General features: G+C 43.8%; 1 protein-coding gene across 5 annotated transcripts in view; it reads right to left on the bottom strand.

The window, feature by feature from the left end:
- Positions 1-8,607: 8,607 nt before the first annotated feature.
- The window catches only part of CACNA1E (calcium voltage-gated channel subunit alpha1 E), a 660,165-nt gene continuing 643,327 nt past the window's right edge, over positions 8,608-25,445 (bottom strand). For 3 of the 5 annotated variants that reach the window (XM_086694634.1, XM_086694632.1, XM_086694631.1), the window contains 4 exons: positions 22,197-22,325; positions 20,993-21,173; positions 19,796-19,986; positions 8,608-18,333 (listed from right to left, as the gene is read on the bottom strand). In XM_086694634.1, the coding sequence (XP_086550760.1) occupies positions 17,791-18,333; positions 19,796-19,986; positions 20,993-21,173; positions 22,197-22,325 (1,044 nt within the window). In that variant the 3' untranslated portion in view covers positions 8,608-17,790. The remainder of the gene's footprint in view (positions 18,334-19,795; positions 19,987-20,992; positions 21,174-22,196; positions 22,326-25,445) is intronic. The other 2 variants (XM_086694633.1, XM_086694635.1) reach the window with 1 other exon arrangement.

The following is a 25,445-nucleotide window of genomic DNA, read 5'->3' as shown; positions in this document are numbered from 1 at the left end:
TTCCTAGTGTGTGCCAGGCCAGGAGTAGCCTTGGTTGGACAGCTGAAACTATAGCAGGTAAAGTGGGGAGGTGAACTTCTATGGGTGTACAGCTGGAGTGGTGTGGTCTAGGAGCCCTGTTAGAGCTCCTGGTTTTTCTGGAGACCTGTTAGAGCACCTGGACCCTGCTGTTATCTGAGCTACCTATATTGATGGTTGGGAGGGAACATAAACAGTGGTGCTTGCCAGCATCTCCCAAGCCAGAGAGAGTTCTGGCAGTTCCGCCACTATTTGGCATATGCTTTAGGGTTAGTAAATGGATTTTCTTCAGTTACAGTCAAGGTGCCCTTTAAATCACTGGATTTTTTGCTTGTTTTTGTTTGTTGTACCCCAGGTCAGGAAATCTGATCATGGGCTCCTCAGTGCTATCCTCTCTACTGCATTTCATAGCATCATTGGTGGGGTTCCCATTGTGACTGTGTCTCCTTCTCTCCCAACATTCTCTATATGGTCCCTCTATCCTTTATTGTGCAGAAGCTACTCAATCAGTTCACCTTCAGGAGGAATTGCTGTATATGTATGTGGTGTAGATTCAGTGTGTCTGTGGGAGTAAATGAAGTCAGGGATTTCCTATGCCACCATCTTTGACCCCTCCTTCTTTTTTGTCTATGTGTTCATTAGGTAAGACTAGACCATCTAATTTTTTCCTCCAAATAAAATATCCAATAACCAATAATATCATAGATTTAATTCTAACCACAGACTTTCAATACATACTAAACTGCTAGCAGATTAGATGTTTAAATACAAAATCTCACAACCCATACAATCATAAAGCGTTACCCTTGTAGAAAGTCAGTGTGTGTGTGTGTGTGTGTGTGTGTGTGTGTGTGTGTGTGATTAACTTATATACAATAATCAGGTTAGCAAGCACTCCTGTAGAACCAGGTTCTACATCCAAACACTTTGTATATTAATCTAATTATTATAAGAATCATATGAGGTATGAACAATTATTGTCCTAATTTTACAGATGGAACTGACTCTTCCAAGGTCAGTAAATGGTGGATCCAGTATCTGAACTCAACTAATTTGGCTCTAAGTCCTTGTTATTAGCCTGTATACAAAACTGTGAAATACGTGGCATATTAACATTGTACAATAGGGTCACTTATTGTCTAAGAAGTGCATTGCTCTTTTTTTCATCATTTCTTCCTACTGAGTTCTTATAGTATCTAGTACCTCACTGGAATGTCAAGTATCACTGCATATGGTGGATGTCTTATAAATGAGCAACAATAATTAGAAAATAAATTGATTAGAATAATATTTAAAATTTTTGTTTTTGGTTGCGGTGTGGAAGTCTTTCTCTGTTCCTTGGATGGGTCTATTTTTACAAATGCTTTTTCAGTCTTGGAAATCAAGTTTCCAAGTGAGAAGTGTCCCTTCCCTTAACCTTTTCCATCCAGTTCTAGTGATGGATGCTGGTGTGTGGGAGGGGGGTGGGACTCAGGAAGTGGGTTCAGTTCTGCATGACATACATCATACCTGGAGGAGAACAAAGAGTTTGGAAAAGGGACACCTAAATAAATTCGAGATATTTAGCCTGAGTAAGTCCTTATTACTATCTTCAAATATCTAAAAAACTGTCTTTTGGAAGAGAAATTAGACTTCAGTAGCTCCAGAGGACAGGTCTGTTGCAATAGATGAAAGTGACACCCAGAGGGAATGAAACAGCACAAAATGGGGCCCATACCAAATTGCCATCTTTTTAGCCAGAACAACCTTAAAATACTACTTTCAAAATCTTACACTTTTATATTTAAAGACTGGTTCTACATGGTATGGGCAAACCAGAGATGAGGCACACTGACACAAAATACTCGGGGTCCAATTCCACAAGGTATAAATTTGGGAGCCTGAATTAAGATGTTTTTTGCATGTGTCTAATCCCAGGAATATTTATAATTAACATCCTTTATCCTGGCTGAGTCAGTGTGAGGTCTGAGAACGTTGTATATAAGAGCAGGCTGGTTCAAAGCAGCTAATGCTTCTAAGAAATTCCTCAAGAAGGAAAACAAAACATACCTCTTTTCTTTGAAGCTGACATCAGCTACTCACAGAGAAGAAATGCCAACCACTGTAAATATGGCTATATCTAGTGAGTCTCAGTTTTCCTTTTTGTCAAATATTTTCTCAGATGATATATTCTAGAAGGACAATGTAAACAGACTTTTGCAAGAAAAAAGAACCATAGAGCCCCCCAATGCTTTAAATGAAAATAGCCTTCAACTAGGTAGGGAGTGTGTTTTTTGAGGTTTTATTTTAGATCAGGCTGTAACTACCATATTGTGTAGCCTCACACAGCACAGATTTCTTATCAATAAAATGAGGGGCTGGAATTAAATCCCTGTTTCTCAAACATGGCTTCTTGGACCACTTGTAGTCTGAATCATCCAGAGTGAATATAAACTTGCAAAACATGGAACTCTACTCCAGACCTACTGAATTAGTATTTGTGGAGGTAGAACTCAGGAATCTGTATTTTCAAAAACTAACCCAGTGGATTTGGATGCACACTGGATTAGATAGTCACTAATAGTCCTTCAGTCTTGCATTTTCTCATGTAATAATTTGTATCCTCTGTGAAGAACCCGAAGTATCTGTCAAGTTAAGATTTGGTAGAGATCTTACCCTTTATGAAGAGGCCTATGGTGACCAAGGGCTGGTTTTCCAAGGACTCGGGGGATTCCCAGAATGCAAGCCTTTCAGGCAAATTGAACAAGTTGGTCACCCCATGAGGACCCAGCTATAATGGTTATTTATTTCACTGCAGCAACCCACCAGTCTGCAAAGATATCAGGAACCTCTCTGTGCCAGCCACAAGTACACACCTAGCTGCTAGTATAATTTCCTGGCACTCTGTTAGCAAGTGGTCAAAGGAAACTTTGTGCCCCATTGGTCTGAAAATCTGTTTAGAAACCACTGCCTACTCTGTAGTCCATTGGCTGGGCTTCCAGTTAAGATGGGGGAGGGGTTCTTCATTCTCAGGGGAGTTGGCAGGAAGAATTCCATCAGCCATCTGTACAGCTTAAAGATGAACAAACGTGAGTCATCTCTGCTTCATCAGTGCACACCACCCATGGGGAGTTCGACCTCCGCCTATTTCTAGAGAGGCATTTAACGAAGACTGACCTAATTCAAGCAAAAATAGGTCTCGATTAGTGTGTGACTAACCTGCTGATTTTTCTAATTGCAAAAGAACCTTTCTGCCATGTTTGATGATTAGATTGTGGTGCTTGGTAATAATAAATTTACACTTTGGTTGTGTTAATACTTCTCCTTAATCTTCTTTCTCTTCCTCCGTCTTCTATCTGTCCTTTGTCTCTAAGAAATTTCTGCCGCTGGTGACCAGTCATGGTGCCTGAAAACCCTCTCTTCATCCATCTTTCTGGCAAAGCAGCTGCCATTTGGAACTCTGATTACTGGCCAAGGTTAAAGCCACCACCTCTCAGCTCAGATCTGAGCAGTAGCTGCTTGTGTTTCATGGAGTCTGGCTCAGGGTGCAAAGGCTACAGCACAGTGTGTCTCAGTGGGGAGCCAAGTGGCCCACCCAGTTCCTGGGACCCCTTGTTAGGTCATCTGCCTCCCCTTAGTACCTATCTGGGAAGGGCTTACCGATCCCCCCAAGAAATACTTTGACCCCTCCAAGGTGACTTGTTTTGAATTCAATCTAAGAAGTAAGAAATTATTTAAAACTTCATGGACTATTCCCAGTACAATCTATTTATGAAGACCCTGTCTTCCATTTGTACTAAAAATCCCACAGTGCAAACCAAAGGAAAAGGTCTATATTTATACAAGTGATTAAGAAAAAAAAACATAGATTCCAAATACCTGGAAAATAAGAAGGGTGAATAGGTCTGGGGCAGAAATATAACAGGGAAATAAAGAGTCCCTGACAGAGGGATTTAATCCTGAAAGTGAGGTTTTCAATTATAAAGTGAGCAAGACGGGGACCTCTGCAACAGGTTTGCTTCTCCAGAGACAAACATTTGAGGTGCATTTCACTTTTTGCTTAAGATGTACTCCTGGAAGTTATGAATCAATTTATTGTAAAACTCAGTCATATTTTTAAAACACACAAAGGGACAACTATTGGGATTTAATGAAGCAAAGAATGATTTGACGACAAAACAAGCTTAATTTATCTTGACCACTAGTTGTGATTCTGACAGAATCAGACAGAATCAGAATTCTGACAGAATTTCTTATTGGAAAATGAGATGCTGGTATGACTTCTTTTGGTCCTTATCTTGCTCTATAAGAAATATTCTAAAGAAGGTGAATATATGAGTGACACAGCTGCATGTGCTGTTAAGAGAAACATGGAAATTATCCTACTGAGAGTCCCTTGGGTCTCTTTGAGCAGCGGACTAGATGGGAGGACCAGAAGACTCCACGGTGCTGGTCAAGGCCACCACCTTCCATGAGGAGGTACAGATATGTGGAGCCGCCGCTGCTCAAATAGATGAAGGATAACCCTCTGTGGCTGAAAAATGCCCCCCCCCCCAAATGTCTACATCCTAACCCCTGGAACTTGTGAATATCACCTTTCATGGCAAAAGGGACTTTGTGGATGTGATTAAATAATCTTGAGATGGAGAAATCTGACCTGGATGATCTGAGGGAGCTGATGTAATCACAATATTTCTTATATTTCACAATATTTAACAATATTTCTGAGTCTCTCAGAGAAGGCAATGAGATTCTAGAAGCAGAGGTTGGAGTGATGCATTTTGAAAATGGAGGAAGGGGCCAAGAGCCAGGGGATAGAGATGACCATTAGAAGCTGAAAAAGGCAGGGAAAGGAAATCTCCTTCAGAGACTCCAGAAGGAACCAGCCAGGTCAACACTTTGACCTAAGCCTACTGAAAGGGACTTTGGATTTCTGACCTCCAGAACTATAAGAAAGTAATAAGAATTGTTTTAATCCACTCGTTGGTTTTTTTTTTTTTTTTTTTAATAATTTGTTGCAGGAGCAAAAGGACTTAATATGCCATCTCAACTAACTGGCTCCCTCATTTATTGGAAATCACAGATTTATATGTCAGTGTGATACACCAACCAATCATCAAATCCTGTCTATTCCTCCCGTAAATAGACTTCTCAATTGTGTCCACCTTTTTCCATCTCTGCTGTCACTATTCTATCCCAGGCCCCTCTTACCTGCTCTACTACAATGGATTTTTCCCCTTTGAGTACCAGTCTGCTCATTTCAGCTAAAGTGTTTTTGTTTTGTTTTTACAAATCAGACCATGTTATTCCTCTGCTTCTTTTACCTCTGGGGCTGCTCACTGCTGTCAGGATAAAGCTTGGGTGATACACAGGGCACAGGTCAGAGGGCTCCCTACTTTGTGGCATAGTGGCAACCAGGAGTCTGGGCACTGTTGGGTTCTGTGGCACTAGACTCGGGATTTACTTAGGCTTGGGGGGGCTGAGGTTGAGAGTGATAAATGTGAATTGTTCTCCCGGCCTGAGGGTTCTGCTCTTCACAAGCTCTGTCACCATGGTAAGACTTCAAGATTGATGAGGCAAGCCAGCCGAGACGCACCCTGACACTTCTCCAGATTAACCTACACTGAGAACAGCTTTGTTGTCATGTCTGTGAGTAGAACCTGGAGGAGATAGTTCAGCCTCCATTGAGTCTGAAGTGACCCTCCTTCCCTCACATTATCATTTTCAGCCGTGCACCTGCATTGCTATTGGGGCAGGTAGGGTACCGTGGCCAGAAGCTTATATTGTTGGATGCCTCAGAATATTATTTCTCTGTGGTGTATATGGACTATGACATTCTTCTTTATCCTTTAGGTAAACAAAGCTGTTTTGGCTTACCCATGTTATGTCTGCCTCTAGTCTTTTCATGATGTGATACTTGTCATTACCATTTGCCAACACAGTGGATGCCTGAAGGTTAAACTCTGAACATGGTTTATGAGCTCCCCCATTATGTTCCAGCCTTATCCCTTAGTACGTCCTCTCAAACTTCACCCTTGAAATGCAGCAAGCTATTTTCTCTCACATCTCTACCTGACATTCCCTTTTCCCTCCTTGTGGCCCAGCTAACCCCAGTCATTCTTTAGGCCTCAGCTCAAATACCAGTTCTCTTAGGAAGCCTTTTGTGACTCCCCAAGTCATTCCTCGGGGCTGTCATAGTACCATCAAAGTTCCCCACCCTAACAAAAATCACACAATGATGTAATGGTTTGTTTGTTGATAGAACTTCCATTAGGCTGTGGACAACTCAAGATCACTATTTCACCTGGCTTGTTCATTATTGAAACCCTAGTACTTGGCGCCATAGTATGTGATTAATAAATACACTTAATGGATGAGTAAATACATTCATAATAACAATGGGTTCATTGAATGTCTACAATATGATAGGTACCATGCTAAGTACTCAGTGTGTGTGTGTAATCTCTTATCCTAAATACAACTACATGCAGTTGGTCTCGTTATCCTAATTCTACATTTGAAAAAAAAAACAAAAAAAAAACACAAAAATCCAAGGGTGAGAAGCCAAGTAACATGGCCATGGCTGGGATCACACTATTCAGTGCACAACTGGAATGTGGACCCAGGTCTACCTAATACTTTATGTATGCATTTACCAAGTTGTATTTTGTGAGACAACCTTTTCCCCTCTCACCACCCTCCCAACCATCCACACTATATTTCTATCCAAGTCAAGCCATCTGATCTGGAGGCAGAGGAAAGCAGTGTTTCTAACATGCCTTGGGACTGGGCCTGGATTCCACACTGTTATTTTCAGGCCTGATAGTTTGATCTGTCACAGCTCTTCCTTTGATTTTCTTTGGTGCAAGTAGCTTTTCTTGTGCCTGGTATTTCATTAATATCTCCTGGGACTGTTTCAGGGTTTGTAAAAAGGCTCTGGGGTGGGTCTGGGGGATGTGAAGACTCAGATTTCTTTGTACCCTTTACAAGGGAGAGGGTTCATAGTGTCTATTAATTCTAGACACACGAGCAAAGGGCCTCCTGGGGTATTTCTCTGTTATTTTCTTCTCCTCTTGTTTTTTAAAAGGTTGTGCTAGGGTTTCTGGAGGCTACCTCAGGAGCTTTCTGTGGCTGACTAGATTCATAGGAGACATCCTTGTCCTCTGGAAAACACATATTAGAGTTTTTCTAAGTCTTAAATCCCTCACATATGAAATAGACTAGGACAGAATTGATACAGAGGCCCTTTCCTGCTCTAACATTCTGGGTTCTATGGTCCCTGTATGTTACAGGATCATTTAAATACCAGCAGATGGAGACTATAGTTATTATTTTTTATGAGCACATGTAGTCTTGTATGCAGAAGCTGAGGCCAGAGATCTGGAAACAGTGCCCTGAGGCTTGGGAGTTGCCATCCTGGATGGACTCATAATGGTTGGCTTCAGTCTTCTGCTGTGCTGCCTGGTATCCTGAATACTCCCCCAGGAATCACCTTCACAGTATTGTGCAATTTATTTATGTCCCGAGCTGATGACTTATGAACTAATGGTTCTTTACTGATCACATAGGAATGGTCTTTTAAAAGGATTGATCTTATTTTTTTCCTTTTTTTTTTTAAAAAAAAATGCTGTAGTTTAGAAGTTTATTTTATCTTCTCCATAAACCTCAGCATGTTTATCTTTTGTATAGTTATTTTTTGATTTCCAAGTAATGTAGTCTTCAGGGAGGTATACTACTGTTTACAGATTAAGTTTGGACTTTTTATGTATTTTAATCTCTGTGTTCAACGTGGGGCTCGAACTCACGACCTTGAGATCAAGAGTCCCATGTTCTACCAACTGAGCCAGCCAGGCACCCCCGTGGAGTCATAATCAGGCCACTGATGCTGAATATATGATTCCCTTCCATGTGCTGTTAATTTGGGAGTTGCTTGATATTTCAAATTGTCTTGAATATTGCTATGTTTATATGTGTACAGTATTTTAATGTGCCATTAACTTTATTGCTACTTTTACAATTAGTATCTCCCACTAATGTTTCCCCCATTTTGTTATTAAATGAATATGGAAATTAGAAGTGAAGAATAAGCAAATTAGAGCTTGTTGCTGAGAAAAGAGAGGAGGCATTATTTAAAAATATATATATAATAATGACTTGCTTGCTTTTCAAAGCTAATTTATTCCCTTTTGGACTGTGTCTCTGAAGCATTCAGTTTCTTGGGTTTGGGGAATGTACTTGTAAGTGACAACAGTGATGACTATGATGGTAGTACCTGACTTGTACCAGTGCCTCTTATGGGAACACACTGATTGTTCTCTTTATATGCGAAAACACATTCACTGTGTACTATAACCCTTTCAGGTCTTGTGATAATTGTTCCCATTGTAAAGATGAAGAAAGTGACTTTAAGGTTAAATGGCTTGCTCAAGGGCACACAGTTCAGGAATGGTGGTACACAGATTGGAATTCGGGTGGATCTGACCCCAGAACTTGCATTTGTCTTCCTGCTCTTTGTTGCCTATTATGTTTATGGTGTTCTAAAGCTATATGCACTTGTGACTAGTCCCAACATTTTGTGTTTTAAGTATCTAAGGAACTGAAATCTTGGTCTCTGGTTTGCAAACTTTCCTAGTTTATTAGCAAAAGAACATGGTATACAAGTAAAGGCAAGTTTTATAATATCCCAGAGGCAAAACTTAGGTTAAGGGACAAGTTGTGTTAGGGTAACCAATAGATGCTCAGAGGCATAATACAGGAACACCAGAGAGAAGTTCAGAGTAGGGTCTATTTTCCTTTATATGTGTTTCCTAGTGCCATTAGCCTGGGAAATACTATGGACCTATGGATACTATGGATTAGAAAGAAACCAAAAACAAACCCCTCATCAATCAATGTAAAAATTTCTTACAAACCAGCCTTTGCCCAAACCAACTAGTCATCCCATAGAAGTGTGTAATTAGGTAAAATTGTTCTTCAAATTCTGTCTTTCCAACTTCAGTGGAGGTAGAAGCCATGGGAAAGAAATTATGACTGGAAAATAAACTCTGAGAGTTGAACAAGATCTTTGAGATTTCCAATCCAGACTCCAAGGGTCTGACTACTTGGCCACCCAACATATTTTTTGATGGTTTTAATCATAAGAAAACTCTTTAAAAAATCATGTACGTTAGGACTTGAGAAGTCATCTTTGATAGAACTGCAGAGATAGAGGACTCATTCTAGAAGTTGGTTTCCATTAAATTGATAGAAGAATTTATTCAAACAATAAACCCAACACTAGGATTAGAAGATGATGCTTCCCTAGGGACCTGAGGACTGCTGCTTTCCCTTACTCAGGAGCTATTATGACTAAATGAGGAGTAATACAGGCAGAGGGAAAGAATAGGCAGTATCTCCTCCAAGTCTTGGGGTGTCTTCTCCTTCCTGAACCTGGCAGCTAAGTGAGTGTCCTCTCTTGGAGAGGAGGCTGGTTGTAGCTCTTTTACTTACAAAGCCTTGTGTTCCATAGATTCCCTGTCTAATTTAAAACTACTTACCTAGAGATAGTATTTTTCTGGCCAGAAAATAACGTGTTCAGGGAACCAGTTTGTCACCTATTTTTGTTGTTGTTGTTTGTTTCCTCCAAGACAATACTTTTAACAAAAGAAAATCTTTCAGGGCCAGGGTAAAACTTTGAGAAATTCTAGAATTCCTCCTCATTAGCTGGGCTGACCAGATGTCAGCCAACTGCACTGCAGAACCTGCTGCCACTTACCCCGAGAGTTCTGGCGAGGTTTCACTCCTGTGACCTCCCTTTTTAGGGAGCAAAGAAACAAGAGTGAGGGCAATCAGGCCGATTAATTCTTTACAACAAGGTTTTATTTATTCTTTTCTTTGACCCCCCCAAAAACATTAAATTTGTTCATCTTTCTTTTATTTTTAATAATTTTCCTTTTGGATCCAAACGAGCATTTATATTACAGGATATCCACCTGGTCAACATGCAGTGCTGAACTCTGGCTTTAGGAAAGATGCACCGATACTCTAGGCGGGCCAGCACTGGCTGCCATTCACCCACCATTACTGAAGGGGTGTCAGGCTGGCACACCGCAGTGGATGCTGCCCATAAGGAAGTGTCTCTAGTGTCTTGACTCACGTATGTTTTGTAATGCAGGTGGCAGCGTTTTAACAGCCTAAGACAAAGCACCCAATTTTTCTCTTGATCCTGTCTTACATGCTCATCTTCTAAGAGCAAATCAAGGCGGGAATGGCCTGATCTTAAGTCCCAAAGGACAGAGGGCATGGCCTGGACACCCGGTTGTCTACTTTTTTGTAATGCTATCCTTTGAGGCTGGTACCGGTGCACCCTTCGCAGTTTGAAATCTGTTCCTGATAAAGCTCATCCCCTGTCCCACTCACCATCCCTCTCCCCTCCCGTGGCACTTGTACCACTAGGAAGATCAGTAAAATCTCTCCACTATTGGCACTACTATAAAGAAGAGTTGCTAAAGTCACAGAGATGGTCTTCGGGCTGCTTTAAAGCAAGAACCTCTTTTCTCTCCATCTCCAGTTCTGGAAAAGTTCTCTATTAATCCTTTGAGGGCTTCAAATCCACTACCTTTGGTGAGTTTAGCAGAGAGAACTTCTCTGAATCCAGTATCGTGCTAACAAGTTTACCAGTGATCTAGTATAAGAGACGATCTCAGGTCACACACTTCTGTTCCTGGGACTAGCTGGTATTTTCCATCTCAACCTTCTCTTTGTTCTATAGCTTGTCTTCCTAGCCTCTGCCCACATTGCCCCAGCTACAAAATGCCAACTATACTTGATGCATTAGATTTTTCTCCTCCATTGGGTTTTTCTGGACGAGTTTCAAATTTGGGACTCAATTTGAGTGGAGTTGGACTGTTCTCTAATATCACCGAGTGGGAGGTTCTTCTGCAAGTGCAGCACTTACGGTGGCTTTGTATAAATTTTGGCTTGTTCACAAAACACCAGGATAGAAAAACACTGGTTGAAGTTTGGCCTGCAGGCTAAGTATATATCCCCATTGGTAGGCATTAAAATTCAATGCCTATGTTTTTACTATATCTGCTGGGATCTGCTTAATGTGGTAGAACACCATATCAAATGTAGCTAAGACCAGAACTACTGTATACTTTAATTGGCAGTTAGATTACATTGTTTAGCCCTCATTTCATTTTACCTTTATTTTTTAAATTGATTAATGGCACCTTGAGATTCTGGAGTGTGTTTTTCCTGCTCATCCCTTATACAGAATTCTAACAGACTTGCTTTGAGCAGTGGGTTTCCTATGTGGTACAGACCAGTGCTAAAAGAAATCAGAGTACTGGAAAGGAAACTGAGTCACCAAATAAGGTCAAATTTGGATTTGGCAGCTTTGTTTTAGTGTCCTTTCAGTTTTGGGGCCCACCTCTGAGTGAACCGAAGAGGAAACAGTAGTAGTTGGTATAGATGCTACTGATCTGTTTCCAGAATACAGAGAGAATCCCTTACCTCTGACAAACTGGCAGAACAAAGAGAGAGAGAAAAGACTCCTGTGTCAATGTTGGGTTAGAGAAGAGGACTTTGTGAGGATCCTAAGCATTAGAGAATGGTTATTTGATCTAGGACTGGCTTAAGTGTCCACAAAAAGAAGGTACCAGGAAGGTCTGACCATGAAAACTCAACTTCTTTCCTGCGTTAAAAACAAAAACAAAAGTCAACTTTTTTTTTCTTAGCTAAAAAAAAAAAAAAAAAAAAAAGAGGAAGGAAAATGGGAAGAAGAGATGGTGAAAATAAAGCAAATCTGGGATTCAGGTTCCAGTAAACATGAAGTTTCTTCCAAAAAATTGAATGCTTATAGCAATGCCAAGAATTTCATAGGTCCTTAGTGGGATAAAAGGACAGAAGATTTTTCTAAGTTGATTTGTGGAGACTAAGAACTTTAAATGATGTGATAGTAATTTACTTACAAACACTATGACACACCCATTAATTAGCCAAGCTTTAGTATTTCAATTTTCCTAGTGAGGGAAATAAAGCATGTAGACGCAATACCCTTGCTGAAGGCACTAGTACGGAAGGCTGAAATAGAATTATTTTTGACCCCCAATAATTTTCATTTCCAGATTACCATACTCCTAAACATTTTATCTTCTCAAGACCTAAATTTCCTACTTATTGATTAAAGATGTACTGGGGAAAAAAAAATCTATATGCATTCTATTCTTTCCTTGGCTCTCACTGAAGTTTTCAGGAAACTTTACATTAATGTAGGTTACATTTTATGTCCCTAGAAACAAGAGACAGAGACTGACTTGGAGAAGAAAGACAAAAGAAACAGAGAAGAGGGAACTGGTACTATATAACCTCAGACTTTTGGTTTAAATATATTAAGTTTGATGGAAATTAATTAGAAGCTGATTCAGAAACACTGCAGAGCACATATTTATCCTTCATTGTTATTCTAGAGCAGGTTACAAAAAATCCAAACAAAAAGATACCAAATAAAAATAAACATAGATCCCCTTACCATTTTTAAAATCAGATTTGCTCAACTCTTTCATACCCCCAGAAATAAGAATTCAAGCCTCAATAATGTATTTACATAGTAGCATGGCTTATTATAAAATCGTTTGCATTTAGGTCAAGATACTAGTGTCCCTTTCTCCCCATTTTTAACACGAGGGAAGGGAGCAGAAGGAAGAAGTCTACAAAAATAGAAGGGCAGTTTGGAGGCACCCCAGCTCTCCATTAGACTCTGTGTGAGTCTCATTCATATTTCTCCACCAACTGGCTTGAGTTTTGTTAAGCGAAGCTTTCCAGGCCCTTTGGGTAGGCTGGGACAATCTATGGATCTGTTATCTTTGGCTTGGAGTGATTTCTCCAGGATGCCTAAGCATCAGAGGGTCAAAGCAGGAAGGATTTAAGGGAAGAAAAAGATGGCCATCAGAAACCAAAGATAGTTCAGTTTTTTATCCAATCCCCCATGTGGTACGTCTGTGTTCTTCTGACTGAATGAGGGTCAGTCAGCACATGATGGCTGACAGATCACCTCAGCTGTCATTAGCTAAGCCTGCTACTGCAACCAGCAGAGAAGCCATCAGCTGGGGCTCCGTTGGGATAAATGGCTACAATATACTGGGTGGTTCGCCGAAGAGAAAACTAAAGACAGAAAGAGCTGCAAATACAGGCAGCACTCATTAATGTGGCGTCTCTTCTGATCCTGTCATGCAAAGGTTAGGTCCTAAGTCCTGAGTTAATTCTGTTTGGCTTTTATTAAATTAAGAGTCTCAGTATGGAGATAGATTTATCCAAACCTAGACCTGATTCCTTGTGGGGCTCTTGTCTGGAATTAAAACATGACACTCCAACTGGCCACTTGCAGGGGGACCACTTCTCTCTTTTATCTTGCCTTACAATGACCTCACCTAAACCTCTCAGACAATGCTCAAGGCCTGGGAATCTAGGAAGGAAGAATGGACAGGAAGGGAGAATCTGGTGAGGAAGAGGCTACCCCAAGGCATGGAAATGCCTCTCCTCACCATGATCTTTGTGCACACTGGCACCATGCCTTTGAAGGTCTCACATCATAACAAACATGAAACTGATTAAAAAAAAAAAAGGGTGAAAATTCCTTAACCTTCCAGTTTCACAAAGTTCCTCCAAGGTAGAGGACTATCTGCTCCCTACCTGTTACACATATACCTTTTCTTTACATGACCTCATAATATTTATTATAGCTTAGCTGAGAAATGAATCTCCATGTATCCTTGGCTCAACCTACTAAAGACAAACTCTGTCCAAAAATGAGACATCCAGAACAGGCTTTAGAAATAGGATGTAATGAAAAATTGAGAACTTTCTTTAAAAAAAATCAAAATTACTAAATTTTGTTCTATTATGCCAGGAGAGACCTAATTTGCCTGCAGTAGGCTTTCATTGAGTATGCAGACATTTCATATCCCCATCATGCCCCAATAGTACTGCACCTTATACTGTTTCAGATCACCTTGTGAGTATCACCTGGTGAGTCCCCAACCATTTTCATGAGATCAAAGCATTCCCCCACAGCAGAGGCAGGCACGTCAACAAACAAGCCTGGACTAGGTGAATTTAACCATCTCAGAAGTTGGGTCAATGCTAACATGCAGCAGAGCAAGGGCTGGGATAGGAGAATAGAAGGCAGGAGACACTCAGGCTCATCACAAAGGTTGTAGGAGAGGTGGATGTGTGTATGGAAAGAAGATGCCGGCTGAATGGTGGGATACGGGGTTGTCTTTTTGTGGTCCCAGAGTCAAGAGAGTGCAAAATCCAGAACATCTGGATTTCAGCTTCAGAGAAATGTCTGTGATTTCAGTACCCTGTAGGGACAGTGAGTAGTGAGCAGAAGTGAAGCCCAGAATAAAAATTAATTCCTCAGCTAGAAGGGACAGATCCACATTGGGCAGTTGTGTTCATGGCTTATGTTGACCCTGGGGGGGACATTCAAGGGTACACCCTCTTTATAGTGGAGGTAATTCTATCCTGACCCTGATTCACAGAGCCTCTTGACCTAGAGTGCTACTCCTATGTCTGAAGGCTGGCTGGCATTCTGACCTCATGGGGATTGAGAGAGGGAGACACGTGAGTTACTAGAAGTCTGCCTGGAGCTGTGAGTGAAGAGAGGAGTATCTAAACACAGACATAGACTATCTCTCCACCTTGGTTTCTTTTCCTTCTTTTTTTCCCCCTTCCTCTCTCCCTCATTCCTTGTTTTGAGAGGATGCTGAAGACTAATATTAGCAAGGGAAACTGGATATATAAAGATTCTTCTGAGGGGACCTGCAGTACTAAGTCTGATAACACTGAGTGTCTGAAACACTGAGTGTTCCCAGTTTGCTTGGCATTTCTTGAGATGCTGCCATACTTTTTTAATCCAAAGAGAAGCACATGTTTTGAGATCTCAAGGGGCTGCTTTACAAGGGAAAGAGAAGAGGCAGAATCTGATAAGTAGGAAGGGATGTCCTGGTCAACTATTAGAGGGAAGGTGAGAGTTCATACTTATCAACAGGCAGAAGGAAATGGTTAGAAGATTATGATAATGAGTTCTGTGACCTAACTGAAGACTGTCTTTTATTTTCTGGTCTTAATGGAAAGATAAATGCAGGCTAAGGGAGAAGAAACCCAATTTCTTGGTCAGGGGAAACTGATCTAGAAAAACACAGGTGGTTGGTCGGGAGACTGCGTCTGCAGGGCTTTACAGCACTTCGTTTAAGACTCAAATTCTTGTGTATATAGGGGTTTAAGGAGTTCAGGTGTCCAGGAAGGTTTCCTGACATGGTAAATTTAGTGTTCGTAATGTGGTTTACAGGCAAATTCCATTTCTGGTAATTGCTCTGCCAGCCCAAATTTCTCCTGCTGTTGAAATGGCTTAAGATATCGCTTCAATTCCTTTTCTCAAAACACAATGCAATAGACTTGTTGACTCAGAACGGCTGTCCTGTTGTGGGCCTGTCCCCAGGGAAAGCTGCATTTCTGAGGTGGAAGAAAGCAATTTTGTGCACAGAAAGCAGCCCACAGCAGCACTTTGGCATGAAATGATGCTGAGCAGAGGAAACCTTTACCACACTATGAGGCCCAGCGCCTGAGTCTTGTGTAAAGCACACGCCTGTTAGGATCGGGGCGTTCCACGGTCATGTTCACATTGCTAGCTACTCCCGAGTACACAAGTGCTCAGCGGGAGACGAAAATGAAAGTGAGCGGAAGGTCTGAGGGGAGGCAGCTTATGTTCTGCCTCACTGGTCTCCTGCCCTGGGAGTCCTTTGATCGGAGGGGCTGACCATGGGTCATGAAGCTGCATCAACACCTAGAGGCAGAGCCATGACAAATGATCCTGCAGCCACGTGATTGTATTTGGCTTTTCGGGGTTGATGCAACTACTCCTTAGTTCCATTTCAACCAAAACAAACACAAAGCTTCATAAGTATAAAGAGGCTCCTTCTAAGAAAAACAACAGCGCCTAACTTCTCCTACCCAAGAGGTGGAGTCTGTTTTGGCTGGAGGAGGATAAAAAAGAGTGTTTATCCACTGTGATGTCAGGCCAGGGGAGGGTCCTGCGAGGAAAGCCCCATCTGCTCCTGGTGGCGCAGGGAAAGCCCTGCCTGGCGCCCTTCTCCGGGGATCCTTCTCCTTACTGTGATGAGCCCATGGAGGAAGTGAAGGGGACGGTGCATTCCACCAGATAAAGAGAGTGATGTGCTTCCCTGAATGGACAGTCGAAACAAGAGGAGCATGGATTAGCCAAGAAAGGCTCTCTTTTTCATAACGCTTCTGAGATTGGGGAGTTAAGAAGGACACAGTGGCCTGAGGCTGTCTTCTGCCCAGCTCTTACTCTGGGAAGGGGTAAAGCCCAGTCTCATCACATGATGTGATGAGGCCCCGTCAGAACCTGCTTTGCTAGGAGGAGCAGCCCAGGTCTAAGCTGAGGTATATTTACTGATCACCTTCCAAGTATCATGCCAAACTGACCCTTAAGCACAAGCTGGCTGAGGAAGCTGCCAGACCAAGGGCCCCTCCTCCCAGGAGGTCCTCAGCAAACTCACACTGATGCTCCCATGGAAGCTTCTCATTTCAATCTGTCTGCCTTTCCTCTCTCTCTAGAAGTCTCTACCAGGTGATGTAGGGCCCACCTTGGGTTTATGTGCGCTGCCTGGTCAGGGACTGGCAGAGAGGCCCGCGGGCTCCCGGGCCAGAGTCTAGGTTGACATTTGCCTGTATGTGCTGATACAACTGTAGGACTGTTCCACGTTCTTCTACACTGGTTGGAAAACAGACTGTGCCTTAAATGGCCCCCACCCCCCTCAGGGATCCCTTATGACCAGCATTTGCAGGGCTAAGGCCTGGCAGAGCACAGGGCGCCAGCAGGAAGGCTGAACCTCTGCTCACAACAGCTGGTGCGCTGGCCAGAGGGGTCAAATGCTTTTAAAATATCACCCTTCCTGGAGCGTCAGGGACCTCTGTGGAGCCTGAGGGACCTCCCTGGCCTACCCTAATGCAGCACCTGCTGAGTGGGTGACAGGCTTCCAAGAGACAGGACTGTTGCCCCCAACACCACCCATTCATCATCTCTCTGAGCCTCTCCCCTGTGGTCTGGGCTGCTGGACTATGGCTTTGCTCACCCAGACCAGCCCTTGCTGCTGCTGCCACGGCACCCTGACCCCTTGTTCCACTTCAGCTTTTCCCTCCCTCCTTGCCTCCTATCCTTGGCATCCAAGGCTCCTAAACTTAGCCTGTGCTTCTTTGGGGGAAGCAAGCCAGAGGGTAATGCATGAGATGCCGTTGCGGTTGCCCTGATGGCAGTGGTGCTGGCCAGGGAGCAAGAGTTGGTGAGGGAGGAGGTTCCTCTCCTGTGGCCTCCACGACTCCCCAGTTAAGAGCCAGAAAAATCTTCCAGGCTTTTCAGGGCAAGGGGCGTAGACACAGGCCAGCTCCATCCCTCCACGGCTTAGAGAAAAGTGGGAAGGGGCAAGGGGAAGCAAAGCCATCCTCACGTCCCTTCTGCCGTGGGAATAACCCTCTGTGTTCTTGTATTTCCTTTCCCCAGCAAAGAGGCAAAACTATGGCAGTGCCCATCTTGCAAAGGGAAGTAAAGCAATCGGGCGCGTTCGACTGGTTTTCCTTGGGTCCTTTCCTTCCTCTTGTCCAATAATGCATGGTGTCCTTCTCTCTTCCTCCTCCCTCTTCCTCCCCCCCGGGCAGCACTGGCTTCCCAATTCGGTCCTGGTTTTCTCCATGTGAGAGAAGAGCATGCATCGGAGGGGGGAGCAGCCTCTAGCACTTGTCGTCCTCTTCCGTGTCACTCAGGAGGTCGCTGACAGCCCCACACATCACACCTGGCCCGGGCCCCCCACGCCTCCGCCGTCGATAGTGCCCATTGGGCATCTGCCAGCTGTGCCGCAGCGGTGGGGCCGAGCCGATGGTGTTGGAGCGGCCCAGGCTGGTGGCCACAGCTGCTTCGAAGGTGAGTGTCTCCTCCTCGCCACAGTCCGAGGCGTGGGAGTCTTCGTGCAGGGCCAGGTAGGGCTCGGAGATGTAGCGCTGTGGGGAGGCGTGCTGACCCTGCTGTACGTGCCGGGAGCTGGAAGACTCCGCCAGGCTGGCCTCAGGGCTCTCCAGGGCTTGGGAGGCCAGCGGAGAGCCACCCTCGCTTCCATCAGCCGGTGGAGACATGCTCCCGGTGTGTCGAATCAGGGAGCTGTAGGAAAGGAGGGGACGAGGCTTTGGTGGCACGGGCGGGAGCTGCCGGCGACTTCGTCTCGGAGTGCTGGTGTCAGAGATGGAGGGGATGGAGCTCTCACTCAGGGAACCCGTGCCCTGTGCAGTGGGACAGACATGGCATGTTAGACGGGGCTGGGCCTGATCCCTACTCGCGGCCCTGTTACAGCCCCTAACCCTTCTGACAGAGAGCTTGTGGAGTCTGGGCTCTGGGGGAGGGAGGGCTGAGTTGGGGTCCCATCTGCAAGTCCCCTCCCCTAGGAATGCAGGGATTAACTGAGACTGAGGAGTCTCTGCCACATAGGCCAGGGCAGGTCCATTTAAACTGCAGCTGAGGCCTGAGACTCTGCACTTCTAACAAGCTCCCAGGTGCCGGACCATGCGACAAACACTTCAAGTAGTGAAGATCTGGAAGCTCTATATATGTTACAAGTGGCTCACCAAAGAAAGCCTTGGGACTTTTCAGAAAGACCACTTACAGGAAAGGTGAATGAATGCTCTAGGGCTGGTGTCTGGGAAATCCTTCTTGGGAAGTGGATCTGAAGGAATGGCAAACACCTTCCCTCCTCTTCACTTTTGCCTTTGCGTCTTCAGTGGCTTGCTGATGTTAACTCACCCACATGACCAGCTGCTTCCTCAGACCTTACATGACCTGCTCACCTATTTATTCCCAAGGGTCCCTGAGCCCAGTGCCAGTAAATGGACCTTCTGGAAGGTGTTTCTCAAGGTATGTGTGACCCATGAACCACCTGCTCAGAAACTCTTGGGGAAGAAGGGGTCCTTTCAACTGCAGACTTCTGGGTTTCCCTTTCTAGCTGGTCTCACTACTGAAGTAGAATGCTTTAGGCCCCAAGGCTATGCTTTGGTGATTATGTTCTGCACTGAAATTTGAAAGCCACTACTCTAGAAGAAAGTTCTCCACTGCCTCTAAAAGTCTCTATTAGCCCCTCCTCCTCCCCTCTGCTCACTGCTGTTGACTGGATCTCCCATCTGGGCTCTGACACCCATGGTAGGGCTGGGAGGAGGAGAGCAGGGCTAGAGCATGTTTTCACATAGATCGGGTAGTTGTTTTTTAGGCAAAGGATGGTGTTTCAACAATAGTCTGGAAGAAGAAGGTGGTCTTGCGATGGCTGGAAGCTAGGTCAGTAAGGTTGAACTGATCCAACTTATAAATCCTGTGCTGAGGGATGAATCACCATTCTAACTAATACTTAGGATCATGTAACTGGTCAAAGAAATTTTTCTGGCTAAAGGTGATCTTTTCCTCCTAAATCTGGCTGAGACATTCTTGCACGTATTTGTTGGGACTTTGTACCTCTGGGTTCTGAGGACTGAGATGGAATGACTTCTCAATACCATTGTCTTTCTTGGGGGAACTATCTGGTTTTCTGTGAATTCCTATCCTTTGTAAGTACACAAGCATGAGTAGCTAACTTCTGCACACAATGGATATAGTTTCCTGTGAAACCAAGGTCTGTGTGGGTGCCCATATTTTGCACCTAATGTTAACAGACCACTCCTCCCTATCTTTCTAGAGGCTCCACTTCCTCTCCATGCTCACCTGTCTGTTGGGGGTCTGTGACCTGCCCTCGCTGGGAGACCTGGACTCATGGCGCTCGGGGGACTCCCAGTCAGCCTGGGTCCCTCGCTCCTCTGAGTTGCAGCGGGAGACATCGGGAGAGAGAAGATGCTTTCGCTCTTTTGACCGTCCCCGCTCTCTGCCCCCTGAGCGGTGGGTGTCAGACTTGTGGCCTGGGAGAGAAGACAAAAGCATCTGATCACAACTCTACCCATACTGGCCTCTGAACATAAAGAGATGTCATATAGCCTGGGACTGAGCCCCTAAAGAACCCCAGCTTCTCCAGGCATGTCAGAGGCAGGAGGGAAAGGTCGGAAAACTACCCTTTGTGAAGAGGTAAGTGTGCAGACACATAGGCCAAAGGTTGCAATTGGTTCTCTTCTGCTTCTGTTAACCCTAGACACAATTAAGATAGAATCTTTGCCAACACCCTGGCCCAGGAATTCTCTATGTCCTAAACATGGGTGTGTAACTTTTGGGGGGCAAGATGGCACCAGTAGAAGGGATGGAGGTCAAAGGGTTTCAGTCCCACTGAGGGCTTCTAGTCCCATTTCTGTGAATTACTGGCCCTATGCTACAGGCATGTCACTGCTTTTTAATATCTGTTTCCTCATCTACCAAAACAGCGTTTGAAGTAGACTAATGATTTGCTAATGATTGTTATCAGTATGACCCTTTTCCTTAAAACAAAACAAAAAAAAATGAAACTCAAATACCTAAAACAATTCCAGGTAACACTATCGAAGTTGAAGCGGAGTTGGAGGTGAGAGCCCAGACCCTGCCAGGAATATATCAGAGGCCCCCTAGCAAACCCCAGGGGTTTTGCAGAAGGCCATTTGAAAATCTCAGTTTTTTTTATTATTGAAATATAACTGAAATACAAGGTTAAATTAGTTCCAGGTATACAACATAATTGCTTCAATAACGCTATACATTTTAATGATTTCTATAGCCCTACTCTGAAAGAAAGAAATTGCAGCCTTTAGGATGAATATAGAGGACTTCATTTTGGGATAAGTCACAAAGGGAAGCCACTTCTGGTCATGAGTGTTCTTCCTTCCCTCACTCTCCTCAACCTGCATTCTTATCTGAATCCTGTTCCAGTGATTTTCAGTTCTTGCCAGAATTGGTCGTCAGGGCGGGAGCCTGAAAAGAGGTGAACAGTGAAGACCCCTTCACCTGAGTCAGAATTCAGGCGATGAGCTGACAGTCTCAGGGAGGAGTGGTAACTCCGGCGACGTGACTTGTAGGTGTTTTCACTGCTTCTCTCCATAGAGAATTCCTCCAACCATGAGGAATTTGAACGCTTATCCCGAATGGTGGAAAATGAGCGTCTCATGGAGCTAGGGTCTGTCACCACCTGGAAACGTGAACCCCCCCCAGAGGAACACGAAATCCGGATTAATTACTGGAAGGTTCTAAAATTAGGGAAGAAGTGAGATAGAAATTATTGAACATTGCAAAGCATAACTTCCCTTGAATCCCTCTTGCTCAGACCTGAGCTGAAGGAGGCTGTTCCAGAAAGTGTCTTATGCTATATTAACACAGATATGAGACTTAACTAGGGTCTTTTCTTCGTGCTCAGGAAAGCAAGCAGCTGAGTATACAGGGTAAGCTTCCCATACAGCCATTTACCAGAAGAACTCAGCCAGGACCTGCAGTGAACCTTGGAATATGTGAAGGCAATTGTCAAAAAAGGTCTGCACCACACAAGAAGCACAGCTTTGCCTTTTATTGTTTCCCCTCGCCAGAGAAGGCCCTGCCATGTAGCCTGGGAGCTTAGGAGAGCCTGTCACTGGGCAGCATCTAAGATTGAACTGCTCTCTATCATGGGTTCCATCCTAGTCCCACCTTAAACTCTGGCATTTTTGATTTGCCACAGATGTTAAAACAGATCCACAAAAACTTCTTGTCTCTGTCAAAACTTGATGTGAGACAGACAGACAGAAAAAAAGAAGCCAGGAAAACAGACAAATGAGGCGTGGCCTGCACTGGTTAGGACAGACGGTCCTGACACAGAGCTGTGTGTGTATGTAATTGCATATGTGCTGGGGGAACCAGGAAAGGAGAAAAGGAAAAATACGCAGGGAAAATCCTGTAAAATATTTCTTGCATGGCTGGTTGAGTCTTGAGAATGTTGATCCCATCCGGAAGGAGTTATACCATTTTGCTGGCTAGACTGTTATGGTTAGGGCTTCCTTGAAAACACACTGTGGAGGAGTAGGCTCTACTAAAGATGGCCCATGAGCCAGATTTTTCTTGTAGGGAAGGGATGGGGGCAAGTCAAGAGCTCACCTGATAATATCAGATGTTTTTTCATAACCCACCAATTCAATACAGCCCAGGATGCCACTGCATAGGGTAGGTGGTGATAGCTTTTTACCTGGGGATCCACAGTCAGGCGTGGCATAGAGGATGCCCTCCCAGATCCCGTATGCTCCTGGGTGTCCGAAGGAAGGTAGATGCCATGGTTAGAGGACTGCACGCTTTTTAATTCACTAACCTCTGGCTCCTGGAAATAAACACACAGCCACGCTTGTGGGACTTGGTTCCATCTCATTGCTTCTCACCTCCAGTGGATGATTCTGCCTCCTCCATAACAAAAATGGCTTTTAGAAGACAGACTTGCATCTTTATGATCTCAGTTGTATGTGTATATATGTGTCCATTTATGTATGCACATGTGGTATACCAGATGTCCCAAACAGAAAGCTCTACCTGGGATTAAAAGGTAAAGATTACCTTTCCTAGTCTAGTATTTATCACTTTTATTTACTACTAAGCAATGTTTCAGATTGTATAGCTCTGTAAAGTATTATGAGTCATAATACTTCTTAGGTATGTGAAGTCTACTTTTTGAGAGTTGGTAGCGTTGGTTTCCTCAGATTAAAAGAATAAGTCTATTTATCAACTAAATAGAAACTACTGGGGCGCCTGGGTGGCTCAGTCAGTTAAGCGTCCAACTCTTGGTTTTGGCTCAGGTCATGATCTCATGGTTCGTGAGTTTGAGCCCCGCTTCAGGCTCTGAGCTGTTGGTAGGGAGCCTGCTTCAGATTCCCTCTCTCTCGGGCCCTCCCCTGCTTGTACTCTCTTTCTCTCTCAAAATAAATAGATAAAATTAAGAAAAATAAACAAATAGAAATTCCTACTCTAAGGAAAGTCACCAATTTCTGGTGTCAAATATATCATCTCAAACCTTAAGACATGATTTTGTGAGCTGAGAGCTTTCCTAAGATTGAAACCATTTGAAAAATGTGGTAGGTGATGCTGTCAGGGATGCTCTAAACTAGCAGAGTCCAATATAATCCAAACTACTATGTAATTTTAAATTTCCTAGTAACTACATTTAAAAGAGTAGTTTTATCAAACTGTGTTTTATTTAATCCAATATATCCAAATATTCTGTCAACATGTAATCAATCTAAAAAATGAAGATATTTCACATTTTTTTTTTTTTGCACCAAGTCTACCTATCGCACATCTCAGTCTGAACTAGTACATTTCAAATGTTCAACTGCCACATGTGGGTAGTAGCTGTTATACTGGGCTGTGCCACTCTACAGAATTAGAGATTTCCAATCCACCCTTCTAAGTCTCTGTGCAACTTTTTTTATTTTCCTGGCTAAAGAATGTTAGTTTGGCAAATGTACGTGATCTATACAGATAGCTACTGTCATTGCATAAAGGGTAGGGCTGCCTTGAAAATGTTTACATGGCCACCAAAGAGACCTAGAAATATCCTGGACATCTGGAGATTATAAACCAGAAAAAAAAAGCTATTTTATATTTAGGAAATTATACCTTAACAACCTAGTTGTCTGAATAGGGCACTGCTGAAGGAAGCATGCCCAAGACCCTGTGGCTGGGCGGTTACTGGGGTGAATGGGAGGACTGCCTTCCTAGGACATGTGATACGTGCACTTGAGGGAATTATAGTGTTTGTAGTACATGCTTTATAAAGCACACAGGTCCAACTTGAAACAGACGTGGTAACAACACTACAGGCTGTGGGGTGTGAGAGGTAGTGTAAGACACACGCACAAATCATGGCCACGCCTCTGGACGTGGAGCAGGGGGCCCCAAGGGATGGGCAGGAGTACACAGTGGTGAGAGTATAGCATGGGCTGACACCTGAACTGAATTACAGACACCAGTACTGACAATGAGATGAACACATATCCAAAAAGTCCTGGCACTACGGCTCAGCCCTGGGGAACCCACAGAAATAATGATGTAATAAAGAAAGCCTCCCTGTGAAAGAAAGGACACATTATTGAGATTTTCCCAGCCAGACGCATCATGAGGCAGACAAGCTGTAAAATGCTGAGAGGCACTTTTAAGAATCAAACTATCTGTACCAATTAGTCCATGGTACTAAATTCCTCACAAAGAAAGGCAGGAAATTCGTTCAAGGCTTCTTGCCTACCTTACCAAGAACACCTAAGGCACTCATACCATGCGAGGGTCTGGTCTAGCTGTCTCCCAAACACAGCGACGCAGAATTCCCTGTCTCTGCAGTCACTGGAGACGGAATCACCCATTTGAGCTACCAAAGGGTTTTGCCCTGCTCTGAGGGTACTCATGCCAGCAGACATGCACTCCATAAACAGATCAGTCCCACATTTCACCCACATCATCCATCTAGGATGGCTCTGAGGTGCACGGTAGCAGTGGAGAGTGGTCAGGAGAGAACGGGAGAGAAAAAACAGATGAATTATAATCAAAATGGCATAGAACTTACTATAAGCTGTCTATATGGATTTTTGCAAATGTTGGGTTTTGTCTTTTTCTTCCCAGGCCAATGAACACTTGGGGTTTAATTCTAAGCTCAGGAAGGAACCTGATCTGATGACTCCTGAACTAAGGATAATGGTAAAGTCTATTATCATTGGAAATCACATGTTAGCTTTGTATTAGCAAAATCTAAAGGTCAGTGTGCCTCTTCTCCAAGCTTAAACTTGACTCGAGGTTTCTCAGGAATTTTATCATTTATGCTAATAAAAAACTATAGGCTTGGGGCACCTGGGTGGCTCATGTGGTTAAGCGTCCGACTTTGGCTCAGGTCATGACCTCACACATGAAGGTTTGAGCCCCGCATCGGGCTCTGTGCTGACAGCTCAGAGCCTGAAGCCTGCTTTGGATTCTGTGTCTCCATCTCTCTTGTCTTTACCCCGTTTTCACTCTGTCTCTCAAACATTAAAACAAAAACAAAACTCTAGGCTTATGGGAAGGATTTTAGGGACCTCTTAGAATGTACTTGGCTGGTAGAATTGTGACCCAAAGGGACACACAGAAAAGAGGTAAGAGATTGTTCTGTAACTCTTGGCTGACAGCCAGTCACTCACACGTGCTCCCCTGAGTGATCCAGGAGCAGGGCGTCTCCCAAGGGCTGGCATAGGGTATTCCTGTGTTCCCAGAAGCAGTACCTGGCTACACTAAGCTGTCCATTTGGTGCCACTCATTCTGACGGTCCATCCTAAGGCCCCATATCTAAGGCAAGATTTTGACTCTTGCTTCTACATTTGCTGCTTACAGGCATAAGTTAAGAAGGTTTGGCCTGAAGCAGTGTAAGTTCCTGCAGTAGGTAAGGGGCCTCTGGGATTGTAAAAATCTGCAGAGGAAGCATTTGTCA

The sequence above is a fragment of the Puma concolor genome, chromosome E4, assembly GCF_028749965.1.
Source record: "Puma concolor isolate L17-30 chromosome E4, mPumCon1.1.hap2, whole genome shotgun sequence".
Classification (NCBI taxonomy): Eukaryota; Metazoa; Chordata; class Mammalia; order Carnivora; family Felidae; genus Puma; species Puma concolor.
The sequence above is the reverse complement of the archived record's forward strand: the minus strand, read 5'-3'. Positions and strand labels throughout refer to the sequence as shown.